The following is a 25,099-nucleotide window of genomic DNA, read 5'->3' as shown; positions in this document are numbered from 1 at the left end:
GGCCAAGATGCAACCAGAATGGTATTCAAAAGAAATGCATCGTGTAAAACACATTTTCATAATGTTCTTTAAAAAAAAAACCCACCAATTACATCCTAAGTCTGGGAACACGACCACATGACCTCATGGCCTGGATGGAGACCGAAGTCCGGTCGATCGGTTCTTATACAAGAATCCGTTCCGCGTTTTGCAGAAATTCTGTGCGTGGAAAAAAAAGTCGCCTCACCTGCTGAGCGCTCCAACGTATCACTCCGCAGGGTCAGTTTATATTATTTTTATTTTGCACTGGCGTTTGTAAAACCGCCAATATGTGATTTAAAAATACGTTCTTGTGTTATTATGAAGGATAACGGCATGCTTTTCTATGTGAGAGGGCGTCGTTCCTCTGAGTGCCGTGCTTAATGTTGTGGCACTATTTAGCATGGTGTCGCTCGCGGGGCGTGATTCGGTTACACTCAAATATGGCTACCATGGAGTCAGAGCTACAACTTTAATATTTGTACTAATGCAGAAATGTAACGTTTTACGTCAATCTCCGCTCTACGGTCGCGTCGAATTACCGTTTTTTTTGCGTGTACAAATTGTGAATACCCAGGCAAGGAGATCATCTCGATGTGTTTAGCGTTAATAAAGTATTGCTCGAAATTGCAGCTTGCTCCTCGAGCTGATCGAAATCGTCAGGATTGAAAGCTTGAAAGCGAAATCTGCTTTCGGTTTTCCCTCATTTGAGGATCTTTTTGGCTGTATTTTCCCGAATGTGGCCCGGGCTCGGCTCCTGTCAGGGGCTCAGATAGCGGTCGGTATGGCTTGTTTTCGGATGAGGGATGTAACCCGCGAGGATTTGGCGATGTGGGATGAAGCGGAATAAAGAAAAGTGATCCGTTCAAACCGAAGGAAAGCGGCTGCTTTCTGCCTATGGATTAAACATCGTAGGTTTTCTGGATCTAAAAGTGGATTTTACTGGAATACGTGTACAGTATCGCAGAAGATATCGCTTTGTCACGCTGGCTTATTTTCCTGAGGAATAGTGGTGTATTCCTCCCCAACCCCCCCAGCGCCTCAAACACATAACAAAAGTACTGTATGTCACGTATATGACGGTTCTTGTCATGAAGGAAATAAATAAAAATTGCTAGGGTCGAAGAGGTAAGTAAATATCGATCGATGAGTGTGTTGTGTGTGTTTCTTGTTATCGTTTGCGAGCGCTTTTGTCGTTCCTGTCGCCTTTCTGCAAGCGAACACTTCATTTCGACCGAGTGTGCAGCTTTTCTTCATCTTATATTCTCGCTAACCTCCTTATTTGCTATAAAACCGTCAAAATACGCTTAAAGACGCCCTGCATCTTTACTGTCCACTGCCTTTAATGGGCCGTTATATGATTCCCGCTTGGATAGGCGACTCCAGGCTTGAGTAATGTTTCCAAGTTAATCAGCCGGGCTGCAAGGCCTCTACTGTATCCACTTATAGCCTTTCTTGCGCATTTACAGTCATATTTCCACTCTAACACCATCTCATCTAAGTTGACATCACTTTGAACGCGATTATCATCATAAATGTTGAGTCTTTGGACAGCAGCGATACTTGGCGTGCAGGTAGGTTTAGCCTATGGACTCCCTAAAGAGTTCAAATACGTCTCTCTCCTTCAAAGTAGCCGGCTTGTGCTTGGTTTTTCCGTTTTATAAAAAGTATTAAGTATGGAAAACGTTGGAGTATTTGATGGTATTATTGGCACCCTGCGTACGTAAGGCTCTGAAACAAAGCTCTGGAGACAACTGAACAAAGGCAAAAAGCTGGACATGCCCCCTCATGTGAAGAAGCACTTGCTTTGTGTGCTTCTGTTGTTTCACTAAGGCTGTCCTTCTGGTTCCTGCATGTGTTGTGATATCAAATCATTTCCAGTACATCATTTTGTGTGAGGTATGCATTGCAAGGACAGTGTTCAGAAGTATTCATGCATTTGATTGACCCACTCTCTAGTTAACTTCAAAAGAAGTCCTGTATACAAGGCTGGTTGAATGTTCCTTCGTCATTGAGTAGATAGAGACATTAGAGATCCAATTAACACACATGGATAGATAAGTCTTTAATGGTCTTCATTGTAAATTTATTTATTGTCTTCTTTTGATTGAGCTTACCCATAGAATTACTATTGTTGGTATAAGTTAACGTAATCAAGTTGAATTGAGTATTATAGTAAATAACTTGTTACTTAACCATTTTGGTTAGATGTTACTACATATAGAGTTTGTAGCTTGTTATTGAATCCAGTGTGAAATTCAGGTGCAAAATGGCAACAGTATGAAATGTAGACAGCAAATATTCTCAAATAAACATTAATGCATTTAAAACACAAATATAATGTCCATGTGAATGCATTAGCTGGTGCTGCTACTATGTTGTGAGTTAGAAAAACCTAATGTCCTTACATCTGTCAGAACTTAAGTGAAAACTTTAAATTGCATGAAGAGATACAACATTTTCAAATTGTGTTGTAAAATGAATCCAAAGACTAATAATTGTGAAGTGGCATCATTCTGTACTGCTGTTTAATTGAGTGAAGAGAGGGAAAGATCCAAAGGCCTGTATCCTTTTGTAACCTTTAACCTTTTATTAAATGTAACTTGTTATTTAGTCTTTTTAATGACTTTGTAATACTTCTTGAGAGGTTTGGAAATCCTTTGCGCTTGCAAGGATGATGCAGATGTTAACTATGGGTTGATGATTGCTATGGCCAGTTTTAAAAGACACCTTTAAACCATTGTCTTTATACTTCTGGTCAATATGCTGATATTTTATTCTCTGTTAAAGACCTCATGAAATCAGAATTGGAGTTTTGGCGACTTTTAGTTCATGTTTCATTTACTCTTGGTTGACAAAATAAGCCTTTTTTTTTTTTTTTTTCTTCTGAAAAAAAGAACTGAGAATATTGATGAGTCATCCTGCACTTAAGGGCATATACAAATGTTTATCCAATCAAATGCTCTCTAGAATGATAATGTCCATGCCCCAATATCACCTTTAGGTTTGTTTGAGATTCATCAGTGCTGCTCAGGCCGATCGGACATTGAAGTACCGTCTGCTCTCCAATCACTCTTGCCGTATTTTGATGTCATATGCCAATCAGTCTGCACAGCGCCTGTGCATCTTTTTACTAGCAATAGCACGTAGCAAATCATGCATCTCGGCTGTGATGAAAACTAAAGCCTACTGACTGTTTAAAAAAAAAAATAGGAGACAGTTTCTTCGATTTATCCTCCCTCAGCTTCCTGTTTCAGTAGGAAATCAACACGAAAGAAAAATGCATTCGCCAAGCCATTTCATGAGGTCTTTAAACGGCTACCACAGACAATGTGTACGTACGCACTAATAGCAATGCACACAGCCTCATTGAAGGCTTGACTCAACCATGTGAGGTCTAATTGTTTACTCAAGGCAGGATACAATGAGAGCAGCCCAGGGAGGGATCCCACGTAGTTCCCGGAAAAGACAGCATCCCGTTGGCAGTATGCCTTGTCAGCTGAGTGGACAGGTTGGCAGAAGCACCACGCAGAGCAGGCGCAAGGGTCAGCACTGGGGATCCGGCAGAGCAGCGACAAACAATATGCACAACATTCAGAAAGAATACAAAAACATGACCGAAACTTGGTCTGTCACCTACATTTGCATTTGTGTTGCATTTAGTCTATATTGGAGCATGGAGGCACATGCACTTCATGCTGTGCTAATATGTCAAAAATGATAGATAGATAACCCGTTATTTCAAGAGCTAAACTTCCTCTTTGAAAATCACATAACTGATAATAACAAATTTTTTTTTATATAATATATTTTTTCCCATTGAAATTGAGAGGAAAAATGTGTAGCCAAAGTCTGTTGCTTTTTTTGCTCCGATATCTAATGCAACCAATAACAAAACAGCATTGTGAGAATTGTTTTTATTGGAATTAATAAGGTGTGCTAACACTTGTTTTGACTAATTTTCATGGTGGTTCAGTTTTGAGTTGGACCCCCTTATTATGAGCAAATCATACAAGCTTATTAAAATATTGTTTGAGTATTAAACTCAGGGATTATTTTCTCCTCTGGCATCACCAGTGTTTAATAAAATCAGAATTAAAACCTCACTGGTTGGAGAATGTTGTGCTTTAAAGGTGTAAAGCTGCTGCAAAGCTGGAAAAACTTGCTGTATTGAAAGCTTTCCTGGAAATGTAGCATTTTGTGATATCAGTCTACATTGTAACATACAATTATATATGTTTTCTAATATATTACTTGTACATAATTTTTCTCACAGAATGTCATCAGAGGAGAAAAGTCTGGACCCCTCTGACAAAGGACCCTCGCCACCTCCTAGCAGCTCTGGGGCCACTCCCACGGGAAGTCCGGCCCCCACAGATAAGCGGCCCCGGGGCCGCCCTCGTAAGGACGCATTATCCACGGCAACACCGCTTCCAGCTGTGCCCAGACAGAGAAAGAAGTAAGTTCAATTAAACTTCTGAATTGCTGTCATTATTAATCTAAATTGGAAGTCTAAATGTCTTCAGAAAATGAGGATTATTGTCTTAAAAGTGAAGAATAGTATGATCTTATGAAATTCATCCTGTTGGTCAAACTCTGTGTCTATACTGGATGCAAAGTAAACTTAAGGCTGTCAATGTTGATGTCAGTGTCACCTCAAAATGTTCACCAACCACAAACCAGCTGGTTGTGAGTTTGTGGTTAGACTTCAGCAACTTTGTGTCCTATTTTATTTTGAAATGGAGGTCCATTGCTGTCTATTGGTGGGTTGTTTTTGAATTCCAAAAGAGTTTTGTTTATAATTTTATTATTTGTTCCAACATCTTATATTTTATTATTTGTTCCAACATCTTTTTTATAAACTTTAAAAAAGAAGAGGTTATTTAAATGAGTAGGTCAGAACAGAAACATCACAAATTGCCATTGGTCAAAGTCAACGTCATATTTTAAGAAAAAGGGGGTGTTGTGTACCGGAATAAAGCAAGGGTTTGAAAGGCAAGAGATTGCTGATGAAGCTGTTTCGGCAGCAGAGCAAGTTGCTTTTAAATGGAAATGTTGATATTTAATTTTATTAGAATTATTTTTTATTTTATTTTTACATTTACGTGGCCTTTGCTGTCAACTAATGCTGACTTAAAGTTCATCTTAAATGCAATCTTCAGCAAATCTTAAAATGAATACCCATTTTTCATGCTGTTGTGATACCTAAATTCACTTGTGGCCTTTAAATTGATTTTAGTTTTTAGTATTTTTTTAATTTTTTATTATAAACAAAAAAATTCACTAATCAGTATTAGCCAAATTTTCAATATTGCATGTTGAATGCATATAAAATAATATTTCAGATGTGTGCTAAAAATAACGTGGAAGGGTTAGCAGTGCAGCACATCGCAAAAAGAAAGTGAAAAAGGTTGCAGTAAGGACACTTTCCATCTTTGTTGATTTATACCGAGAACAGTATAAATGATGCGCCGCTGATATCCAGTGCTGACATTGTGCAAAAATTTGATCCATGGACTAATGATTAGCTTTCCTCCTATGCGACAAGTCATGCATTTGACCAGTTTAGCCTCACCGGCTCTGATATGTCTCTCTGACAGGCAGCTTTGAATGACGGTGCGTTCAATTAACCCCTCTGAGCCTTTAGGCTATTTACCCATAGAACACATTAGTTCCTCTAACGAGAAGCACCTGCTTAGAGTTTACCTGACTGGCAGTATAATCCAGGGAGGGACTTCAGGCGCACCAGAAGCCATTGAATGTACAGGAGCAGTTATTGAACGGTAATCCTGGCGGACTTCCTCTGTTTCACATCTGCATTTGAGAAGAGTATGTGCATCTTTCTCGACTTGGATAACCATCTAAATGGAGAGGAGGCACTTGGCATTTTTCCTGAGGGGATTAATTATATAGGAGTCTTTGAAGTGAAAAGCGCAGGTGCCTTCTGCCAGCTTAGGAGCTTACTATGTGTGTGTAAGGTGTGATGCAGTGTCTGCAACTAGGAACGGTCTAGTGCAAGGTGCTTTTCATTAATAGATCTCACAAAATCCATATTCTTCATAAGAAGAACCACCAAAGAGTACCTACTACTTACCTTTCAAATATCTAAAACTATTAATGTGCTCTTGTACTTAAGTAAAACAGTTGAAATTACTACACTTTCAAAAACAATTGCTAAAAGTTTACATTTAGTGGTACAAAGGGACACCAAATTACATATTACTACAACTCTTGTACAATTATTACATTATTTGTAAAAATTAAATAAATAAATTAAATGGTTAAATTAAAGTATTTGTAAATTCAGGTTTATAATTTATAATTTTTGGGGGGGGTTTTTTGCATTTTGCATTGTGCATATGCAACATATAACATATTGCTTCAAAGTGTTTTTACAGAAAATCATATCTGTGACCTGAATGTCATAAATTCTTATTGTTTACAAGAAGAAAACCTGACCTTTGTGAAGTATTTATTTTAATACTTAATAGACATTATAATGCAAAAAAGTAAAAATAAATAAATGTATATAATTTTTTTGAAAACCAAATTTAATTATATGTATGTGTATATATATATATATATATATATATATATATGTTTATGTGTATATATAATAAAAATAAAAATTACATTTGGTTTAAATTTCCAACAAAAATCAAAGTCATTATGAAATTAACCATGATGCTAGGGCGTTGTGTGGTGGTTGCTATGCGGTTGCTAAGGTAATATGAGCCTGTTTCTTCACAGTGTTATAGTCCATGACAACAGTTCCAAACCCAAGTATGAGATTCCATTCAGTGTAAGTCTGGAGGTTTTTTCACCCATCTTATCATCCGCCAACGCTTAGAAAAATAATGGTATTCCTCTCCTCAACAAGCCACATGGTTTGAGGTGTCATCCAAGTCTGTATCACAAACAGTGCGGGAAAGATTACACATTTAATATTCAGTATTATATGTTGGTTGAAATCCTTAATTGTTAATAATAGCAATAGTGCTGCTTGCCTTGGCGACCAAAAGGAATTCTTTAGTTTATTGTTTTACGGTCCCTTTTGTTGCTTGCTTTAGTCAGTTTAGTGGATCTCTAAGGGTTTGATTGAATTCGGTCCCATGTTTTTGAAGGAAACCATTGGGTCTGTTTGCATCACGTTTAAAAATCCATTCCATAAAACTCCACTCCAGATTTTATACTGTAATCCTGCATTGGCTCTACTTTCTAAAACAGTTTTTTTCCCTCTGTCTCTCTCTCTGTATGGTGGGATCGTGGGGATAAGTTATAGGTCTCTGGGCTTGGGGGTTGGGTGCCGAGCACGCCTAAATGGACCATGCATTACTGTGTTCTCCTCTTTTCGTTTTGCAAACACATAGACCAGTGCCTATGTGTATATATGCACAAACTTCAAATGTGTGTACTGCATGACGATTTTTATTTTACCTATGACATTTAATGCTGTGCAGAGCCAACACAGGGTTTTAAAACAAACAACGTCAGCATTACGTAGTGACACATGACTGGCAGTTGCAGGTGGAGGCTAGATGACATCATAAGTGTGAGGCTATGATGTTATTCTTGAATGAGACCAAGGTTTAGTATTTAAAGTCATTTAAATCAGTTCTTAGAATTGTCATGATGTCATATTCTTCAGATTTTTTTCTCATTGAATACTGTTTCACTCAATCCCATTATGGAAGTAAATTGGTTTGCGAATGGCATTTTTAATGTTGGCTTTAAATTAATACCATTTTAAAATGAATGCGTTTAGCAGATGCTTTTATCCGAAGCAACTTACGTTGCATTAGTGCGTTCAAAGCAGATTCGATCAGTTCATGCATTCCTTGGGAATCAAACCCATGACTGTGGTGTTGCTAGCAGCTATGGGAAAGCTATTCAAATATTGTTCCATTTGTTCGTTTACATTCGTAAAGACCATTCATAAGTAGGACATTTTCATGTTTCCTCATCCAGACAGAGTTGATGTTTGGCTGTCTGGGAATCGTGATGCATATTTAATCCTCTTGTCTACTATAGAGTCGTCTTGGGTTTGGGCGTTAACATGGTTCATTTCTGTGGTGCCTCCATCCGACCCATTTGAATAGCTGAAGGTTTGCTCTAAAGGTACATGGATCAAACAAATCGATCCTGAAGTGCATTGAATGATGGATTAATGACCTGTCGGAGCAGTATTAGCTTCATTGTGTGGCACAGGGGTGTGCTAAATTAGCATGTTTGTGTTATATGTGTACTAAATGATTTCCTCTGGAAATCACAAAGGGATATGTTACTGGCTACCTTGGTGCTCAGCTTACAAACGCCTTTGTCCCCTGACAAGTGTCATTTGAACTAGACACATTGAGCTCAGGCTCCAGTGGTGATATGCTTTGTTTACTTACTCGTATAGGCTCATGCAAATGGCTGGCCATATTACAGCTAATAAATATTTAATTTGTCATGTCTGTCCTTATGATAATGGAATTATTTTGATTGATTATTATATTGTCATAAACAGATATCTCATTGTCATTTTGTCTCTCACACAGCATCATATATGAAATGAGTCAGTGGCATAAAAATGTAAACACATTGTCATTTTGTTCTTCCTATTTATATTTTGGTGGCTTAATGCGAGTAATATTCCATATATGCCTTGGTTTTTTGAATAAAATACATTATTGTTACAATTCATTTGGTTAAGAGATGATGTACTGGCATGTAATTCTGCAATGCCAATTTTTACTTGCATTTTGTAATGTTTAAGTACATTTTTCAAGTCAGCTCTTTTGAGATTATCAGTATAAACTGATAGGTTTGCCTGCTTGGTTGATTAACAAAAATATGTCATTTACTGATAGCTTGACAAATGTGAATAATACAACATTTCTGGGTTTTTCTTTTTGGTTAATTTTTAGATAATATTGATTAAGTATTTTATATAACTGTGCATATGTTTATTTTAGTTCAGTAAAGTTGATTTGTTATTATTATAATTAATTAATTTATTTATTTGGTTGTATGCTAATATTCGATGTATTTTGATTTGGCCTAGACGACGTGTCTGCATCAAAGCCAAAAAAAAGTCATTTTATGTACATAGAAAGCATATTAAATGTAACTCAAGTGTCTGCTTCAATGCTTCAAATAACTTTTGTGAAAATAAAATGTCAAAATATGAGTGAAATAATAATGTTCTGTTGTCATGCAGTGTTATATTTATGTAAAAATTCAACAACATACATGTGACTTGTACTTATTAAAATACATTGTAAAAAAAAAAAATGGATCATACAAAATTTTATTATATTTTAAATGATTTAAAATGCCTTGCCAACAAATGGGTAAAACCCAGTGGATTGAAGGATAATGGCAAAGATTGATAAAGGTTTAAAATGACAATTAATTAGTTTTTGAGGGCTGCACTGTGAGCCTATATTTTATTTATGTTGGTGTATGTGTTAATATATTCACCACTGGATATATTAAAAAGAAAAAGAAAAAACTAATTTCAGCTGCTAATTTCAACTAGCTCCTTAAACCCAGACATGTGGTCTGCGGTTCTGAAGATTTTGCTCCATGTGTGTCTGTAACCTCTCGGGTGAAATCCCTCCGCCCCTTTGTCAGCGTTCAGCCTTGTTAACTGTCTGGTATAGGAAGTCATTTGCAGGGAGGAGTCATTTTTGGCATGGGACAGACTGCGATTTCTCTCTCCAGTGGCACTGGTAATTACCCATCCATCCCTCACACTCCCTCCTCACTCCAGCCCCAGAGAGGGGCAGGCTTCCCTTTCAACTCTGCTTGCCGTACCTCCTCCGTCTTCAAACTGTGAGACTTTAATTTGAATGCCTGACAATTATCACCCTGATGAAGTGATACATAGATCAGACAAGAAGAGCCCCCCGCGGGATTCTCACAGCCATGGATCTTTACTGCGCATTTATGGGCCGGATGTGTAGAAATGGATGTTTGGCTGAAGATGGATGTGTGTTTGTTCTCAGTTGGGGGATCGTGACCAAGAATGGGTCTTAGGACTGTTTTATTAGTGTTGCAGACAATAGGACTGCGCAATATGTGTATGTTATAGGATTGGGAATATGTTTGGATTGAGAATGAGATTTGGATTTTTTATGGAGTGGATTTTCATCACACTGCGAAGAAAACTGGGCAGCCAGTAGGATTTGTGCTTTTGGTCACATGCCCAGAGCATTCGTGTTGTTGTGAACAGGCCTTTAGAAGCCATGATTCACAGCCTCGTGTCATTTGGTTTAGAAAAACATCCATAAGAATCAAATTTTACATCACACAACCTTTTGATGGGGCTATAGGAAACAGAAGAAGTATTCTGAGGTCAGCATCATACAAAATGTGAAAAATTCCAGAGCTCTGTAAGTTCATGACCACAACAAATTAAGCAACATGACCGAAAGGAAGTGTCAAACTAATTTCACACGCATGAGTTTGAACTAGAGGTTTTTTTTGGTCAGTGCAATAAAGCCATTAACTGGTCACAGTTTATACCTAATTTGTGGTGGACTGGAGAAGCCTAAATGCCGGAAAGATGTATCTTTGAGTAACTAAATTGACTATGTATCTGTCGAATGTTTATTGCAAAACTCCTAGTTAAGGTTGGGTATCTTTTGAATTTCAAAAGTCAAACATTTAGATATCAAACATATTTATTCTGTGTCTCTTTTTGCAAAACATTTAATTGTTGCATGATACCATGAACAGCAGGCTACATAAAAACTGGACTCAATTTGTTTGTGTGCAGAAAAGAGTTGCACAATTCTAGATAAATTGACTTTAAAAAAACTAAACAAATGGAGGTTGTAGTTTTCTCACAATTCTGAAGAAAATATAATAGACAACTAAAAATCTCATGGAATTTATGAATAGAATGAATCAATGACTCGCTGAAGATTTACTTGTTTCTCTTTTTTTTTTTTTTGTGATCCACTTTTTATTGTCTTTAGATGAACAAAATAACATCCATTCAAACAAACAACAGGGAGGGGGGAGCAACAGACATATTATCAATAATTTTACAATCTGAAAGAAGAGAGAGAGAGAGAGAGGAAAAAAAACAACTTGATATGGTCATTCCTTTATATTGTCCAAAATGTTGGAAGAAAAACATTGCCATGCATCAGTGGTACTAGGTTTAGCCTTGTTAATTCATGCTGTTGTACATTCACAAGTCACTATTTTAAGGAGGCTATGAATCCAGAATTTTTGTATTACCAGTTTTGTATTATTGCCGCCTTTGCAGCTGTAAAACCAGCAAACAACATTCTCTTCTTTCATGAACTTATACAGACGTTAGAATCGTCATTGAGAAGACAATATTTACTTTACTGGATGAATCAGTGTTTTTGAATAAATCTCTTAAATGAATGATTCAAAGACACATTTTTAACAGCCCCTTTTTACCACTGATGCGCACACATGTATCTGATTCCTGTCCTTAAGTATCCGATTCTGAAATTGGAATTAATTTTCGATTCCCAACCATACTCCTGGTGTTAGCGATTAGAATTCTTTCCTTTCTGGGGCCGTATGTATAAAGCTGCTCAGAGTAAAATTTTAGTCTTAAGTGTGTCAAAATTTTAAGAATGACGTAATTTTACTCTTATTCCTAGACTTAAGAATAAGAGTGATTCATAAAGGTTCCTAAATGTTAAGACTAGGTCTCAGCTCCTAAATTATTTAAGAGAGCTGGAGAGGTCTCCTAACCTAGTTAGGAGTAACAAGATGGCAGCAAAGAGGAGGAGACAAACACTTTCCAGCGAAAATGATATATTGGACTTGTATGATAATATGGAGTTGATAAAACGATGTCAAGATTAAAAAGTCTTTTTTTGTTGTTGTTTTTTTGTAACTGACAAAGTAAGAAATTTAATAACCTCTTCCACTCAACAAGTGAATGCTCTAACTGCAGAAATGATAGTGGTACTTACATTTTTTTGGCTGGAAAATTGGAAAAATGCAGTAATGCACCGGTGATGACACTGTAAGCAGGGTCTTGCATATTGTGGCACTAACCCCACCAAACACAACAGTGGTCAAAAGTGATGTGTGGATTTTATTTATTTTTTAATTGTTTTTATTATTATTATTATTATTTTTTTTTTTTTTATGACCCCACATTTCACTTAAACCATTAAAATACAAAGGACAAAAAACACTGACCAGTGTTGCCAACTGCTTTCAATTGAAAGTAGCTAAAACTGGTCACTTAATGTTGCTAGATGACTTCATAAAGGTGAGTTCACTGATCTATATTTATATTTATTTAGATCAGTAAACTCGCCTTTGACGTCATGGGAGAGTCTCAGAATGTAGATGAGGTTTGTCCAAGAAATTGATTTTGCTGCTAGGCTTTTGAAAAAAAGTCTCTAAAGGGGTGAGGAAGTCACTAAATGCAACATTGGCACATTGACTACAACAAGTTATTAACATTTCATTTGTCGTCTTGTTTTTGCATGTTCATAAATAATTGTATGACAACATGGCCAAAAATTATGACCGCACAATTCGGCATGTTTCATTGCATTATTATCACACATAAAACAATTGACTCTAAGCAACTATGCAATATGCTCACAAAATCTTGCACTTTTAAAAAAAAATTTAAGGTAAAGATGTCAAATTTCCTAGCCGGACATCACTTTTTGCCACTACTATATGGCAGTTTATTGACTTTCCAACTGACCACCAAACCATATTGCAAAAACAAGCCACTTTTATGAGGATTGTGGGCTTTCAAGTAGTTGGAGCCATTGATGGAACTCATGTTCACATCATTGCTCCAACTGAAAACAAGGAGACATACCAATAGAAAATAAAGCATCAGTAATAATTTGTGATAATTTTGCACAATGCAAAGCATTTAAAAAAAAAAAAGTACATTTAAATATTAAAATATTTCATTGTCTTAATTAAATGATTGGTGTTGTGCTGCTGTGACTTCACATGAGCAGGCTCACTATTGGCTGATTCAGAGGTTGAGGTCAGCCATTTTGTGTTGACATCATTGTAGTCCTTAGTTCACAACACTTAAGTGTCGCCTCAGTCAACACTTAAGAATCAGTCTTAGACTTTACTGAAAGTTGCTTTTAGCTTCTTTATAAAAGTCTTCTACTCTTAGAAAAGAATTTTTTCACACTTAAGTAAAAGTTTAAGACTTAAGCATTTCTGAGAAGTTTTATACATACAGGCCCTGATCTTTTGGTATTGTAGATCTTTTTCATACAGCTGTCATGTTGTTCTGCACACATTGCATGTGTTTTAATGATCTGAATAAATACTATCATCATTATGGGATTTAAATAATTAACCTGACTTATTTTAATAAGTAGATTATAGATGACTTTTCTTCCCTATTAGTCTGCAGTAAATTTTGTGGTAGCATACTTAAAGTCTAATAACAGGACATGAAAGTGCACATTTGAAAGACTTGATATTCATTTTAATGACTGATTTTTATTGTAGAGTTATCATATATTTAGAGGAATATCATGTAAACATGTGCAGGTTGTATCACCTCAAAATAAACACAATAAAATCACATTTAAATACAAATTAAAATTAAATAAAAAAATTTTTTTTTTTTTTTTTAATGAATCTAAATAGTAATTCTCATTAGATTCCCAATACTGTAATACACATTTTATTTATGCAAAATAATTTTTTCTCACACTAGTTGCTAGTCTGTCACTGTACTATCCAAAAGGCAAACGTTCAGAAATAAATCTTAAAAAACTGTTAGTAACAAACATCACTAAGTATGTGAAGCTTTTGAAAATCTTTATTCTACTGTACATTATAAAAGTAGGAGATGGTCCATTAACCAAAAAAAAAAATCAATAGGAGAAGCCATAACTCTCAGGATAAACGGTTAAAAACAACTCTGTTAACTGTGTATGTGTGTTGGCTCAGTAAGCCTGAAAAATATCCCTTTGGTGTCTGATTTAAGCCAAAGAAATTTATCAATTTAGGTTACCACTGTAAGAATTCCTCATGTAAAATGTATTATTTAAATTAGGGCTGGGCGATATATCGAACACGATATTCATGCGCATCTCGTCAGTAAAGCCGGGTCCGTGATTAGCGCTAAATCTCCATCACCTGTTTTCAAATAGAGCGCCATTTAATACACAGAGCCGTAGTTCACTGACAAGCTATATTGCGTAGCTTGTCAGTGAACTACGGCTCTGTGTATTGAATGGCGCTCTATCTGTGTTATAAATATATAACCAACTTCACATTTCAGCCATTGTTCTGTTGTAGATGATGTTGAAACAATGGCCGACTGTGAGGCACTACACCACCGACCCAATCTCATGAGAAAACCTGTTTTACAAAGTGGCCAATTTAGTATATAACAGGATTTTTTTCCCACCCCTAAACCTAACCATCAGTGGACTTTAAGCAGATTGTACAAATGAAATCATGCAAAATCACCCAAAAAAGCTCTGAAACTGTTATGAATTGCCATGAGAGTGTGTTGGACCACCCAGATATCTTAGTCACTGTTAATGATGCGGAACCGCTATTTACAGAGGCTCCCTTCCTATGGGCTGCATTAGTATGTTGTAGTATGTTCATATTGTCCATTAGATACTGTGTTCTTGAGTACTGCTTGTTCTGAAAGACTGGAGCGTCACGAAGCACCATGGCAACAGCTTCAGACCGCGTTCTTTCTGAGGGCAAACTCCTGTGTCTGGCTGCCTATCATGACACAGTTTATTGAAAGGGTGATGGAAAAAAGAGAATACTTTATTGGCATCAGTAAAGGTAATGAGATTTGCATTTCTATCTGTTCTTTCTGAAAACAAAGGTGGGTTTTACTGCATGAGTCAGTGACATCATAAAATAGGGAACAATGAGCTCTTCAAATGACACGGAAAACAGTAAAAATAGTGGTAGGGTTGGTTGTGCTCAAGTTCTCCTAGCATCAACTCTTCCGAAAAGATTCCCGGTCAGTCAGACATTGAGAAATAATAACCTTTGTGTGTATTAACATGAGTGCTGGTTCTGCACACCAAGAAAACGCCAGCAGGAATCTTTGAATTGGTCCAGGCTGATTTCTGTAGCTGGTGAAGCATTTTGGCTGAGGAAGTCTTGATGCTGGTTAAAATTAAATTTGTTTACTTAGTTAATATATGTTCTAGGTCTTATTGTGCACAATTTTATGGAAGCTTGTTTTCACCTTAGAGTGAAAAAAATGAATAAATAATTAAATGAAAGGTACATTACTGTTCAAAAGTTTTGAATCAGTAAGATTCTTTTAAATAATTTTTTCAGCAAGTATGCATTAAAATGAGCAAAAGTGACAGTGAAGACTTTGGAAACCTGTTGCCCCCATGTAATAATAATACAAATAATAATGATGATGATGATGATGATGATAAATATTAAAAAAAAAATAATTAAAACACAAATTAAAAATTAAAAAAAAGGTAATTGTCACTTTTTATCTCACAAGTCAGACTTTTTTCTTGCAATTTCGAGACAAGTCAGAATTGTGAAATGTTGCAAATACTACTTTTTTATTAAAAAAAAAAAAAAACAGAATTAGAGAAAAGTTACATTTGTGAGATATAACTCAGAATTCAGAAGTGCAAGAAACAAAGTTCAAATTGTGAGAAAAAGTCATTTTATTTATTTTTTTTCCATTTATGAGGTGGAAATGAGCTTACATAGAAAACTTTTACATTGTTACAAATAATTGTATTTCAGAAAAAAAATGCATTTATTTATTTTTTATTTTTACTTTCTATTTATCATCATCAAAGAGCCCTATAAAAAATCCACAAAGATATGAAGCAGCATGACTATTTTCAATATTGGTAACAATAGTAAATGTTACTTGAGCTGCAAATTAGCATAGTAAATGTTAGAAGCTTTTTTTTTTTTCTTTTTTTTTCAGCATCTTGCGAAGTGACTTTATTCCTCACAATTGCGCTTTAAATGTTATATTTTTTATTCTGTGGTGGAAATGGAAATGCCCAAGTTCTCACTCAATGTCTCGAATCCCTCTTATTTTTCATTCCCTCCAATCACCTGTCATATAGACCATTTTCTGCTGTTCTGGTTGGACTGCTATTTTCCTTTCAAGATGCATGTATCCAGCAAAGCTTTAAAACCATAAAAGTTTATTTCATTGTATTTAAATGTTCAGGTTTTTTAATTATTCCAAAAAGGCTAATTATTGTGCGATTACAGCTCACACAAACCACAGGATGTAGCGCACCGCTTAAATGCTCACATATGCCATGCACGGACCAAACCTGATCCGACTGGACGCAGCTCGTGAGAATGAGTCACCAAGAAGATGAAACCCGGTTGAGTGTGTAATCTAGGTTTGAGAGCAGGGTTGTGTATCCGCCCTCAGGGCTTCTGAGTAAATGCGGAAATGACATCTTCATGAAGCTCGTCCATTGAGCACCAGCTTTAATGAGAGGTCTCGCACCCGTTACTTCCCCCTCAGTGCACGTAAACAAACGTGCCCACACACAAACACACAGTTTTCACAGGGCCGCCCCACCCTCGCCCGGGGCAGCGGACACTCAGCGACAGCTGGGACTGTATTTAACTAATTCACAATCAACCAGTCTTCCCTCAAGCAAGCATGCTAATGAATGTCTCTTTCTCAGGAATCGGGGGCGAGGAAAAGCTCTGGTGGAGGATGAAGACAGCACAGATGGAATGGAGACCGCAGAAACAGGAAGCACACAGGAGACAGGTAGCTGCAGCCCTCTTTTCCTTGCCTTGCTTTCCCACTCTTTTCTTCTCTCCTCCCCCACATATACCCTGTTTAAACGTCTTTTCCCAGCGCTCCGGGTTTCCTGTGTCAGTCTTTTCTTTTCAGCCGTCACATCCCCCTTCCTCAAGAGTCAGAGAGCGAGGCTGCCTCTCCTCTGAGGCAGTTCCAATGATAAACAAAATCACAATGTGGAGCCCAGAATTGATTTTCTTTCCCAGCTGCGCAGTCAATCTAACTCAAACCTCGGCCGGCCGAGGAGGAGCTTTCGAGAGGCTCGGCCGTCCACACTCCTTGAGCAGGATTGATGAGATTTTCGCCAGTCTCCACATGGCTCCGCTCTCTAGCTCTAATTGAAAGGATTTGACTCCAGCCACAGCCTTTCTGCTCTGGAGTCGCCCCAGCACCTCTCAAAGCATGTGATTGAGGTTTGCAGCAGCCGCTGGAAGCTAATGCCCGCTGAAAGCCTTTTAAAATCTCATCTTGTGTATTTTGCCCTCATTTTCTCAGCCCTTTTGCCTGCTCGTGGTTGGCTACTTTCTGTTGACGGTATGATGTACGTTCAGGTTCACAAGCAGATGAATTACTTGTTTTGGCTCTGCAGTTGTGTTTATACCACTTAGCTTTAGAGGGGTTTGTAAATTAGTGTTATTTGTGAAGGTCATTAGTATGACTGTTTTATATTCTTACTCCTAACTCTTATAGGGGTCATGAACTGCCTCTGTTTTTATTTTGTACTGTGCTCTGAGGTACACTTACAGTGTTATCAATATTTTTACATCAAAAAGCATCATTACATCAAAAACCATTTTCTGTCCTGTTTTTGATCCCCCTCATCAGAACGCTACGTTCGAATAGACATGGCAGATTGTAGACTCGGAAGTAAACACCCACTGTTATGATTGGCTAACGTTGTGTATGTTTGACAGCCTACGTCTTTCACAGATGGACTGCTGTGTTTTAGGTTAAAAATGCATAAATACTCATATCAAGCGATCTGTGTAACAGACAAAGCAATAGTGATCACATAATGAAAACAGTTCCTCACACTTGTGTGCTGAGACATTTACTGTCGGATCCAATATAGTCAGCACAGCATCATCTTTTATTCTCAATCTTTCTGAAAGTCCCACGTCGAATTGTGCCTTGTTTGTAAACAAATCCACGGTAAAATGAAGTGAACAAAGCACCAAGTTCTTACTGACGCGGTTTGGATGTTAATTAAAAACAGTTAATCTACTCTTTCCTAATGTTGGGATCAGAAGGCAGGCAATGCAAACACTGTTTTTCCACAGCTTGATACTGCACAGCATCTTGTTGTCTTCAGAGCCATCTTTATCGAATGGTTTCTGCATAGGCCTCTCTCGTAAACACTACATGCATGAGTCAGTGGGCGGGGCTAAACAGGCAGTGATGTAGAAGCAGGCGTTGATCATCATCTGCGGAGGCGGTGTGGCACATTCCACAAGCTGTCATTTTGGCAGACAGGCTTCAATATACGCTGTTTTTAGACTAACAATAAAGTTTGAGTTTTGAAACATTCAGGATGATTTTATAGTACAATGACCTCTTATATGTCAAAAGATTAAGGGAATTTTGGTTTCTCAGTTCATGACCCCTTTAAGTGTTGTCACCTCACTAGTGTGGCAATGTTTTTTTTTTTTTCTGTGGACAAAAATTACATCTCAAATAGTTTGGGTCGTTGAGAGGAGGTGTGCTTCTCATTATGAAAGCATTAAAATTAAACCGACATTATTAACTGCAAGAAAAATATTAGTTTATTTAACTGACCATAATTTACACTAACATTCAAAAGTTTGGGGTTGGTAAGATTTTCAAGTGTTTGTGAAAGAAGTCTCTTCTCACCAAGGCTGCATTTAGTTGATGGGGGGGGGGCAGTTGTGAAATATTGTGAAATATAACAAATTAAAATTCTATTATAAATATTATTATATGATTACAAAAAAATATTATTATAAAATAATATTAATTATAAGTAAAGTTTAATCTTTTTTTAGGGAATTATAATTATTCAGAACATTTATATCAAGAAAATAAAACATCTGTGAATTATTATTAGTATTATTTATTTTTTGTATTGGTTATTATGATTTCAGTGAACTAATTTTTATATAATGAATTGGACTGTCTAATGCCACATCTGCGAGAGACGCACAAAGTGGCAACCAGAAAAAGTCTTGTTACTGGAATAGCTGCGCGAAACGCGTCATCCGTCAGACTTTTGAAAGCTCCAGGGCTTTAGTTAAAACTACAGCTCGTACTTCTGCATTTTTCTATCACCAGCTCACTGACAGCTCACTGACATTGGATCAAGCCCATTGCATTATGTGTGTTGAAGCTTCCCTAGCTTTTACCAAAACTGAATGCCATAGTCAGACAAGTTTTACTGAAAGCCCATCTTGCCAGTGCTGAATTACACCTGTAAGTATCACTACTTTTAGTTACTCCCTGGTAACTATGCTGCAGGAACCCACAACATTTAGCACCACGAAAGCAAATTTATCATGCTTTTCGTCTTGTCTAAGACCTGAAGTAGTAACACTGTACAATACAGTCTGTTTTTGTATTTATTTACAATATAGGCCATTTTTCATAGTTGGATTAGTTGAAACTGTCATAGTAGTTTCTTCATTTGTTCTGTGGAGCCTGCGTGGAGCTGTAATAACCAGGTGAATTGTCTTGACACTGCAGGAGAGCTGACGCTGCCTTTGAATGTCAAGTCACTTTCACCTTGGAGGCTGGAACACCCCCCGCAGTCAATAATACAAGCTGGCATCATTAAAGGTGCTGTCAGTAACTGCTTAGCCTCCTGAAACCCTGAAATAACCTCTGTGTCAAGGTCACCACTGAAGTAAATGGCACCATAATTATGAAAGACCCTTCAGTACCCAGAGCCACTCAAGATTTTTTAAAAAGAAGTGCTGCTTCTTGGAGGAAGCTGTCAGCCTTTTCATTCTTTTTCTCAAATGCTGTTCTAACTACAATTTTACTTTTTCTGAAGAAAATGTGAGTGATGTTTGCCTGTGCCAAACCCACTGCCTCAATGCCAGAGTGTTGCAAATGGTTGCCGGGGCATTGCTTTTCAATTACTAAGGTGTTCTGAGTGTTTTAGCGTGTTTCTGTTCAGTTTTTAGGGTGTTTTTTCAGAATCAGAATCTTTATTGTCATTATACAAAAAGTACAATAAAATTATGTGCAATCATATTCCGTGCAAAATCAATCTACCCCTCTACAAACAGCTTTCTTAGGGTGTTTGCAGAGTGTTTTATAAATTTCTGTTTAGATGCTAACATAGGCCACATACACACTGCAAGTTTCAGGAGTGACAACCGCATTTAAATGCGGGAGTGAGTCCCGTTAATTATCGTTCCATGTGTGTACGGAACAGCACTCACTGCCGCATTTGTAACCATAGCAACATTTTGTCGTCGTGCGGGAGTGAATAAAAAATTAGCCGTTTGTTGTGTAATTTTTTTGGCTAAAGATTCTTTTTGTCAGTCGATTTTAACTAAACTACCCCTGATAGACGTGCTGTGTTGTTTATGCTCGGGAGGCTGCTTTGGAGAGCTCTGTCTTGCGATGTTGCCATGTCCTCAAGTTCTTTTAGGCATGTTTTTTGGTCTAATGGTGCGTTCACACCAGACGCGAATGAAGCGTTAAGCGCGAGTGATTTACATGTTAAGTCAATGCAAAGATGTGAATAGACATCTTGCGGCACGAATTGAGCGTTTCGGGCGAATCGCGCGAGTTGAAAAATCTGAACTTAGGCAAAAATTCGCGCCACGTTAACCAATCAGGAGCTTGCTCTAGTAGTGGCATGATTACGACGTAGCATGGGAGGCAGAAATCCGAAACAACAATGGAGGACAAAATCATTGTCGCTGTATGTGGATACCCGGAGCTGTACGATACATCTTCGTACTTTTATAGAAACAGGAATAAAAAGGATCTTGCTTGGTGTTACTTTGTGCACAACATAGTAAATCATAATTTATAGCCTATTTGTTACATAAACATATTATTTCTATGTTAAGACTAGAATAGGCTACTTATGGCAAACATTTGTACATTTATTCTAATTATGTCCTATTGCAAATACACTCATAGTATAGTATAGTAAAAAATAGTTATTTGTGATTGGACCAGTGTAGTGTAATGAGACTGGAGCCGCCTGGCAGAAGCCCCTCCTTGACACGAATTCACGTCTGTTGTGAAGTGAATTTCACGTGCGAATGAAGCGAGTAAACTCAAAATGTTCAAGCGTCCAACTACGCGCGAATAGCGCGATTTATTCGCGCAAGTCGCGTCTGGTGTGAGCGCACAGTTAGGCTATATCATAAAGATTATGGAGTTAATAAAGTGGTCTGTCGTGGATATGAGAGAAATGATTTTTTTTTTGTGTTTTAGTGTTTTTTTGTTTGTTTTTTGATATGAAGATCTGGCAACACCGTGAGCTAGTCTAGTCTAGAGTTAAGTCTTCTTTCACTATTATTTTCTTGCATCTCACATACAGACGAAGACACATTTCTGATGCACATTCAAATACGTCATTAACAACTAGTTCAGTTCAGTTCCGTACACGCTGCTTAGAATTTCTGTAAGTGTGGTTGTCACTACCTGTATTTTTCGGGAGTTAATGCGGTTGCAGAATGCGGTTGTCACTCCCATATTTTAGTGAATTATGTGTGTACAGAACGCGATTAAGGAGTAAAAGGTGAACTGACAACCAAATTTAACTGCAGTGTGTACGTGGCTATAGTGTTTTAGCACATTGCTGTTTAGTTTCTAAGGTGTTCTGAGTGTTTTACCATGTTGTTATTCAGTTTATAGGCTTTTCTGAGTGTGTTTAGCATGTTTTTACCATTTCTAGGCTTTTCTGAGTGTTTGTGATATTGCTATTTAGACATTATAGTGTTCTTAGTATTTTTAGCACAGTGATGTTTAGTTGCTAAGGTGTTTTTTGCATGTTGCTGTTCATTTGCTGAACATTTCTAGGGTGTTCTGAGTGTTTAGCAAATTGGTATTCAGATGCTAACAGTGTTTTTAACAAATTGCTATTTAAGGTTTTCTGAGGTCTGAGTGTGTTTAGCATATCACTATTCAGTTAAGGTATTCTTCGTAGCATGTTTTTTCGCATGTTGCTGTTTAGTTGCTAAGGTGTTCACATGTTATTTAGTTTACAGGCTTTTCTGACTATATTTAGCATGTTCTTACCATTTCTAGGCTTTTTTGAGTGTTTGTAATATTGTTATTTAGACATTATAGTGTTCTTAGTGTTTTTAGCACAGTGATTTTTAGTTGCAAAGGTGTTCTCAGTGTTTTAACATGTTGCTATTCAGTTTATAGGATGCTTTTAGCATGTTCCTATGTTTCTAGGGTGTGCTGAGTGTTTAGCATATTGCTATTCAGATGCTAACAGTGTTTTTTTAGGGCATTGCTGTTTGGTATTCTAAGCTCTGAGTGTATTTAGCATAACATTATTCAGATGCAAAGGTATTTGTGGTTGTTTTTTGTTTTTTAGCATGTTGCTATTAGTTGCTAAGGTATTTCAATTGTTTTACCATGTAGTTTTTCTGAGTGTTTTTCTGGATTTCTTACCATCTCGAAGTTGTTCTGAGTGTTTGTAGCAAATTGCTAGTTTTTTAACACATTGCTGTTTAGTTTCTATGGAGCTATTCAGTTTATAGGCTATTCTGAGTGTGTTTACCTCATTCTGGGCTGTGCGATATTAAAGAAAAATGTGATATGCGATACCTTGGTAAATAATGCAATATTCGATATGTGATACAATATTGCTTTAAGTGTGTGAAATCAATTGAAATTATATTTAAAAATTAACCAATGTATATGTTTCGCATTCTTTTTTGGAAAAGAAAGCATCACTACAACCTCTGTGACCAGAAGTGTTTTAGCATTACACAAGCAATGTCACAAATCTAAACAAAAACAGTGCTTTAACTTTCAGACAGGCTTACATTTAGAGATATATATATATATATATATATATATATATATATATATATATATATATATATATATATATATATATATATATATATATATATATATATATATATATATATATATATATATACACACTGCATAGTCTTCACATGAATTAAAAACAGCTGTTTTCTGCAACTTATTGCACTTAATAACTTTTTTAACGTCAAGCAATTCACGTAAGTAACAGTCGCGTGCCAAGTCTATTCTCTGCTATATGCATCGACCTAAAACATAACTTTTCGCAACATTTAGAAGTAGCCTATTATTAAAAGAATAATTCAGATATCACATGCCATTGCGATATGCATGTTTTACAGTCTCTTTCAGCTATGGGGATTTTTCACCCATTTTATCATCCAGCTAGTGGAAATAACTGATTGCTTCGAAAAATGGTGGCACATCTCTCCAACAACCCGCACAATTTTTAGAAATCGGTTTACATCTTTGGTACAAATGTTATGGGATGACTTGTTGAAGTTTAATACAAAGCACTTATGTTTTGCTCAGATCCCTAACCATAAGTATAAGCATTGCTAATAATGATGCTTTCCTTAACAAGAACCAGTAACTAGTTTTCTTTGCAAATTGACCCTAATTGGTAGTGTCTGTTGTAGTTCCATTGAAGCCCTATGCGATTAGACTGCAGTGGATGAGATGAACACAGGAGGTGGTTGACTGCAGCTGTGGTTTCAATGCGGTCTATTTTAGACCACAACTAGATCTCAGCTCACTAGGAGCTCTTAGTCACAGGTGACTCACACCTCTAATTGTCCACATTGTGTACGTTCCGAGGCCACAGTTTTCCCAATTTCTCTCTTATTAACACACGGCACATGTGCTTTGCTTATTTCACCATAAATCAAAAAGGTTACTTGTTTGCGTTCGAAACAGCGATGCCAAAGATCCTGGGTCTTTCTACACTTTTGTTTTGCAGGCTGCTGTTGACATTGTGCAAATCCAGCCGTTGTTCACATGTCATTTGGGATCTTTAAAAAACAAAACTTATTGGCCTGAAACTGAAAGGCTGGTTCCCTGGAAACAATTAGCACTGTTCAGAAAAAACAAACATTTCATGGATGAAAATTCATTTGAGGCAAAGGTACGCAGTCAGAGGCCATTCATGCTTGTCAGTCTCATTAGCCGAGGCTGTGACGTTCCTTTTGAGGGGTTCAACACTTACACTGACCTGGAAATCTCACCTTTCGGTTAAAAGAACCAGTCGTCGTTTTGATAAATGCATAATCTGTTTGTTTACTCCACAATAAAAATACGCATTAGCTGGACCAACTTGAAAATTACAGTGTTTTGGTGTCATCTGAGATTTCTGCCTTTCCTTTTTAAGGTAGACAGTAGCTGTGCTTGTTTGCCAGTTGGATGAAAAAGAGGGCCACTTAAAAGTAAAATGAGGAAATCAGTTTATTAATAAATCATTTATTTTCAAATTGACAAATAGACATATTTTAAAACTGTTTATTTAAAAAATGTTAAGCAATAAAATAATGCACTAATATATCTCAGAAGATGGACATGAACAGACATGAAACGCTAGTTAAATGTCACAACATGCTTTTTTGAAATTCATTTTAATGGAATCCTCATGCTGTTTAAATGTTGCATTAAAATGGTTTAGCAGTTTTTGTTACATTTCAACTAAAATTTTCAACAAGAATTAAATAAATAGACCCACTTTCTTTTAAATGTACAAACATTTAAACATGTAACGTTTTTACATTGCATTACATTGTAATCACATTGCATCTGTAATTCATTTATGTAGTAACATCTATAATTACAAACTTCACCCTGACCCTTAACCAACCCTTAAAGGGATAGTTTACCCAAAAATGAAAATTAAATCTTCATTTGGTGAAAAACAAACCAAAATTTAACATCGTATTTAACGAATATCCTGATTTGGCCATTTGTAGTACACTGTACCTATAAAATCTTTTTCACAAGTACATAGTAGTTAAAGGGATAGTTCATCCACAAATAAAAATTCTGTCATTAATTACTCACCCTCATGTTGTTCCAAACCCGTAAGACCTTCGTTCATCTTCGGAACACAAATGAAGATACTTTTTATGAAATCTGAGAGCTTTCTGACCCTACATAGCGACAGCAACACAACCGAAAAGTTGCTTGCATTTTTCAGTCAGTAAATTGATCATTTGTTTTTATTTTGAAGTGGTTTGCATGTCTGAGAATGTCAGCAAGATGTCTGCTGAATGAACTGACTTTCCTAAAAGGACTTTAAACTTGCTCCAACTCTCCCAACAGAGTATCTGAGAGCAA

At 36.7% G+C, this 25,099-nt stretch overlaps 1 protein-coding gene across 1 annotated transcript in view; it reads left to right on the top strand.

Annotated features, from left to right (window-relative positions):
- Nucleotides 1-238: 238 nt before the first annotated feature.
- The window catches only part of kmt2cb (lysine (K)-specific methyltransferase 2Cb), a 130,796-nt gene continuing 105,935 nt past the window's right edge, over nucleotides 239-25,099 (top strand). Inside the window, 3 exon segments of the mRNA XM_058760987.1 lie at nucleotides 239-258; nucleotides 4,295-4,477; nucleotides 16,671-16,759. Coding sequence (XP_058616970.1) covers nucleotides 4,296-4,477; nucleotides 16,671-16,759 — 271 coding nt within the window. The 5' untranslated portion in view covers nucleotides 239-258; nucleotide 4,295.

The sequence above is a fragment of the Onychostoma macrolepis genome, chromosome 02, assembly GCF_012432095.1.
Source record: "Onychostoma macrolepis isolate SWU-2019 chromosome 02, ASM1243209v1, whole genome shotgun sequence".
Classification (NCBI taxonomy): domain Eukaryota; kingdom Metazoa; phylum Chordata; class Actinopteri; order Cypriniformes; family Cyprinidae; genus Onychostoma; species Onychostoma macrolepis.
This window is presented reverse-complemented; position numbering and strand designations above follow the sequence as displayed.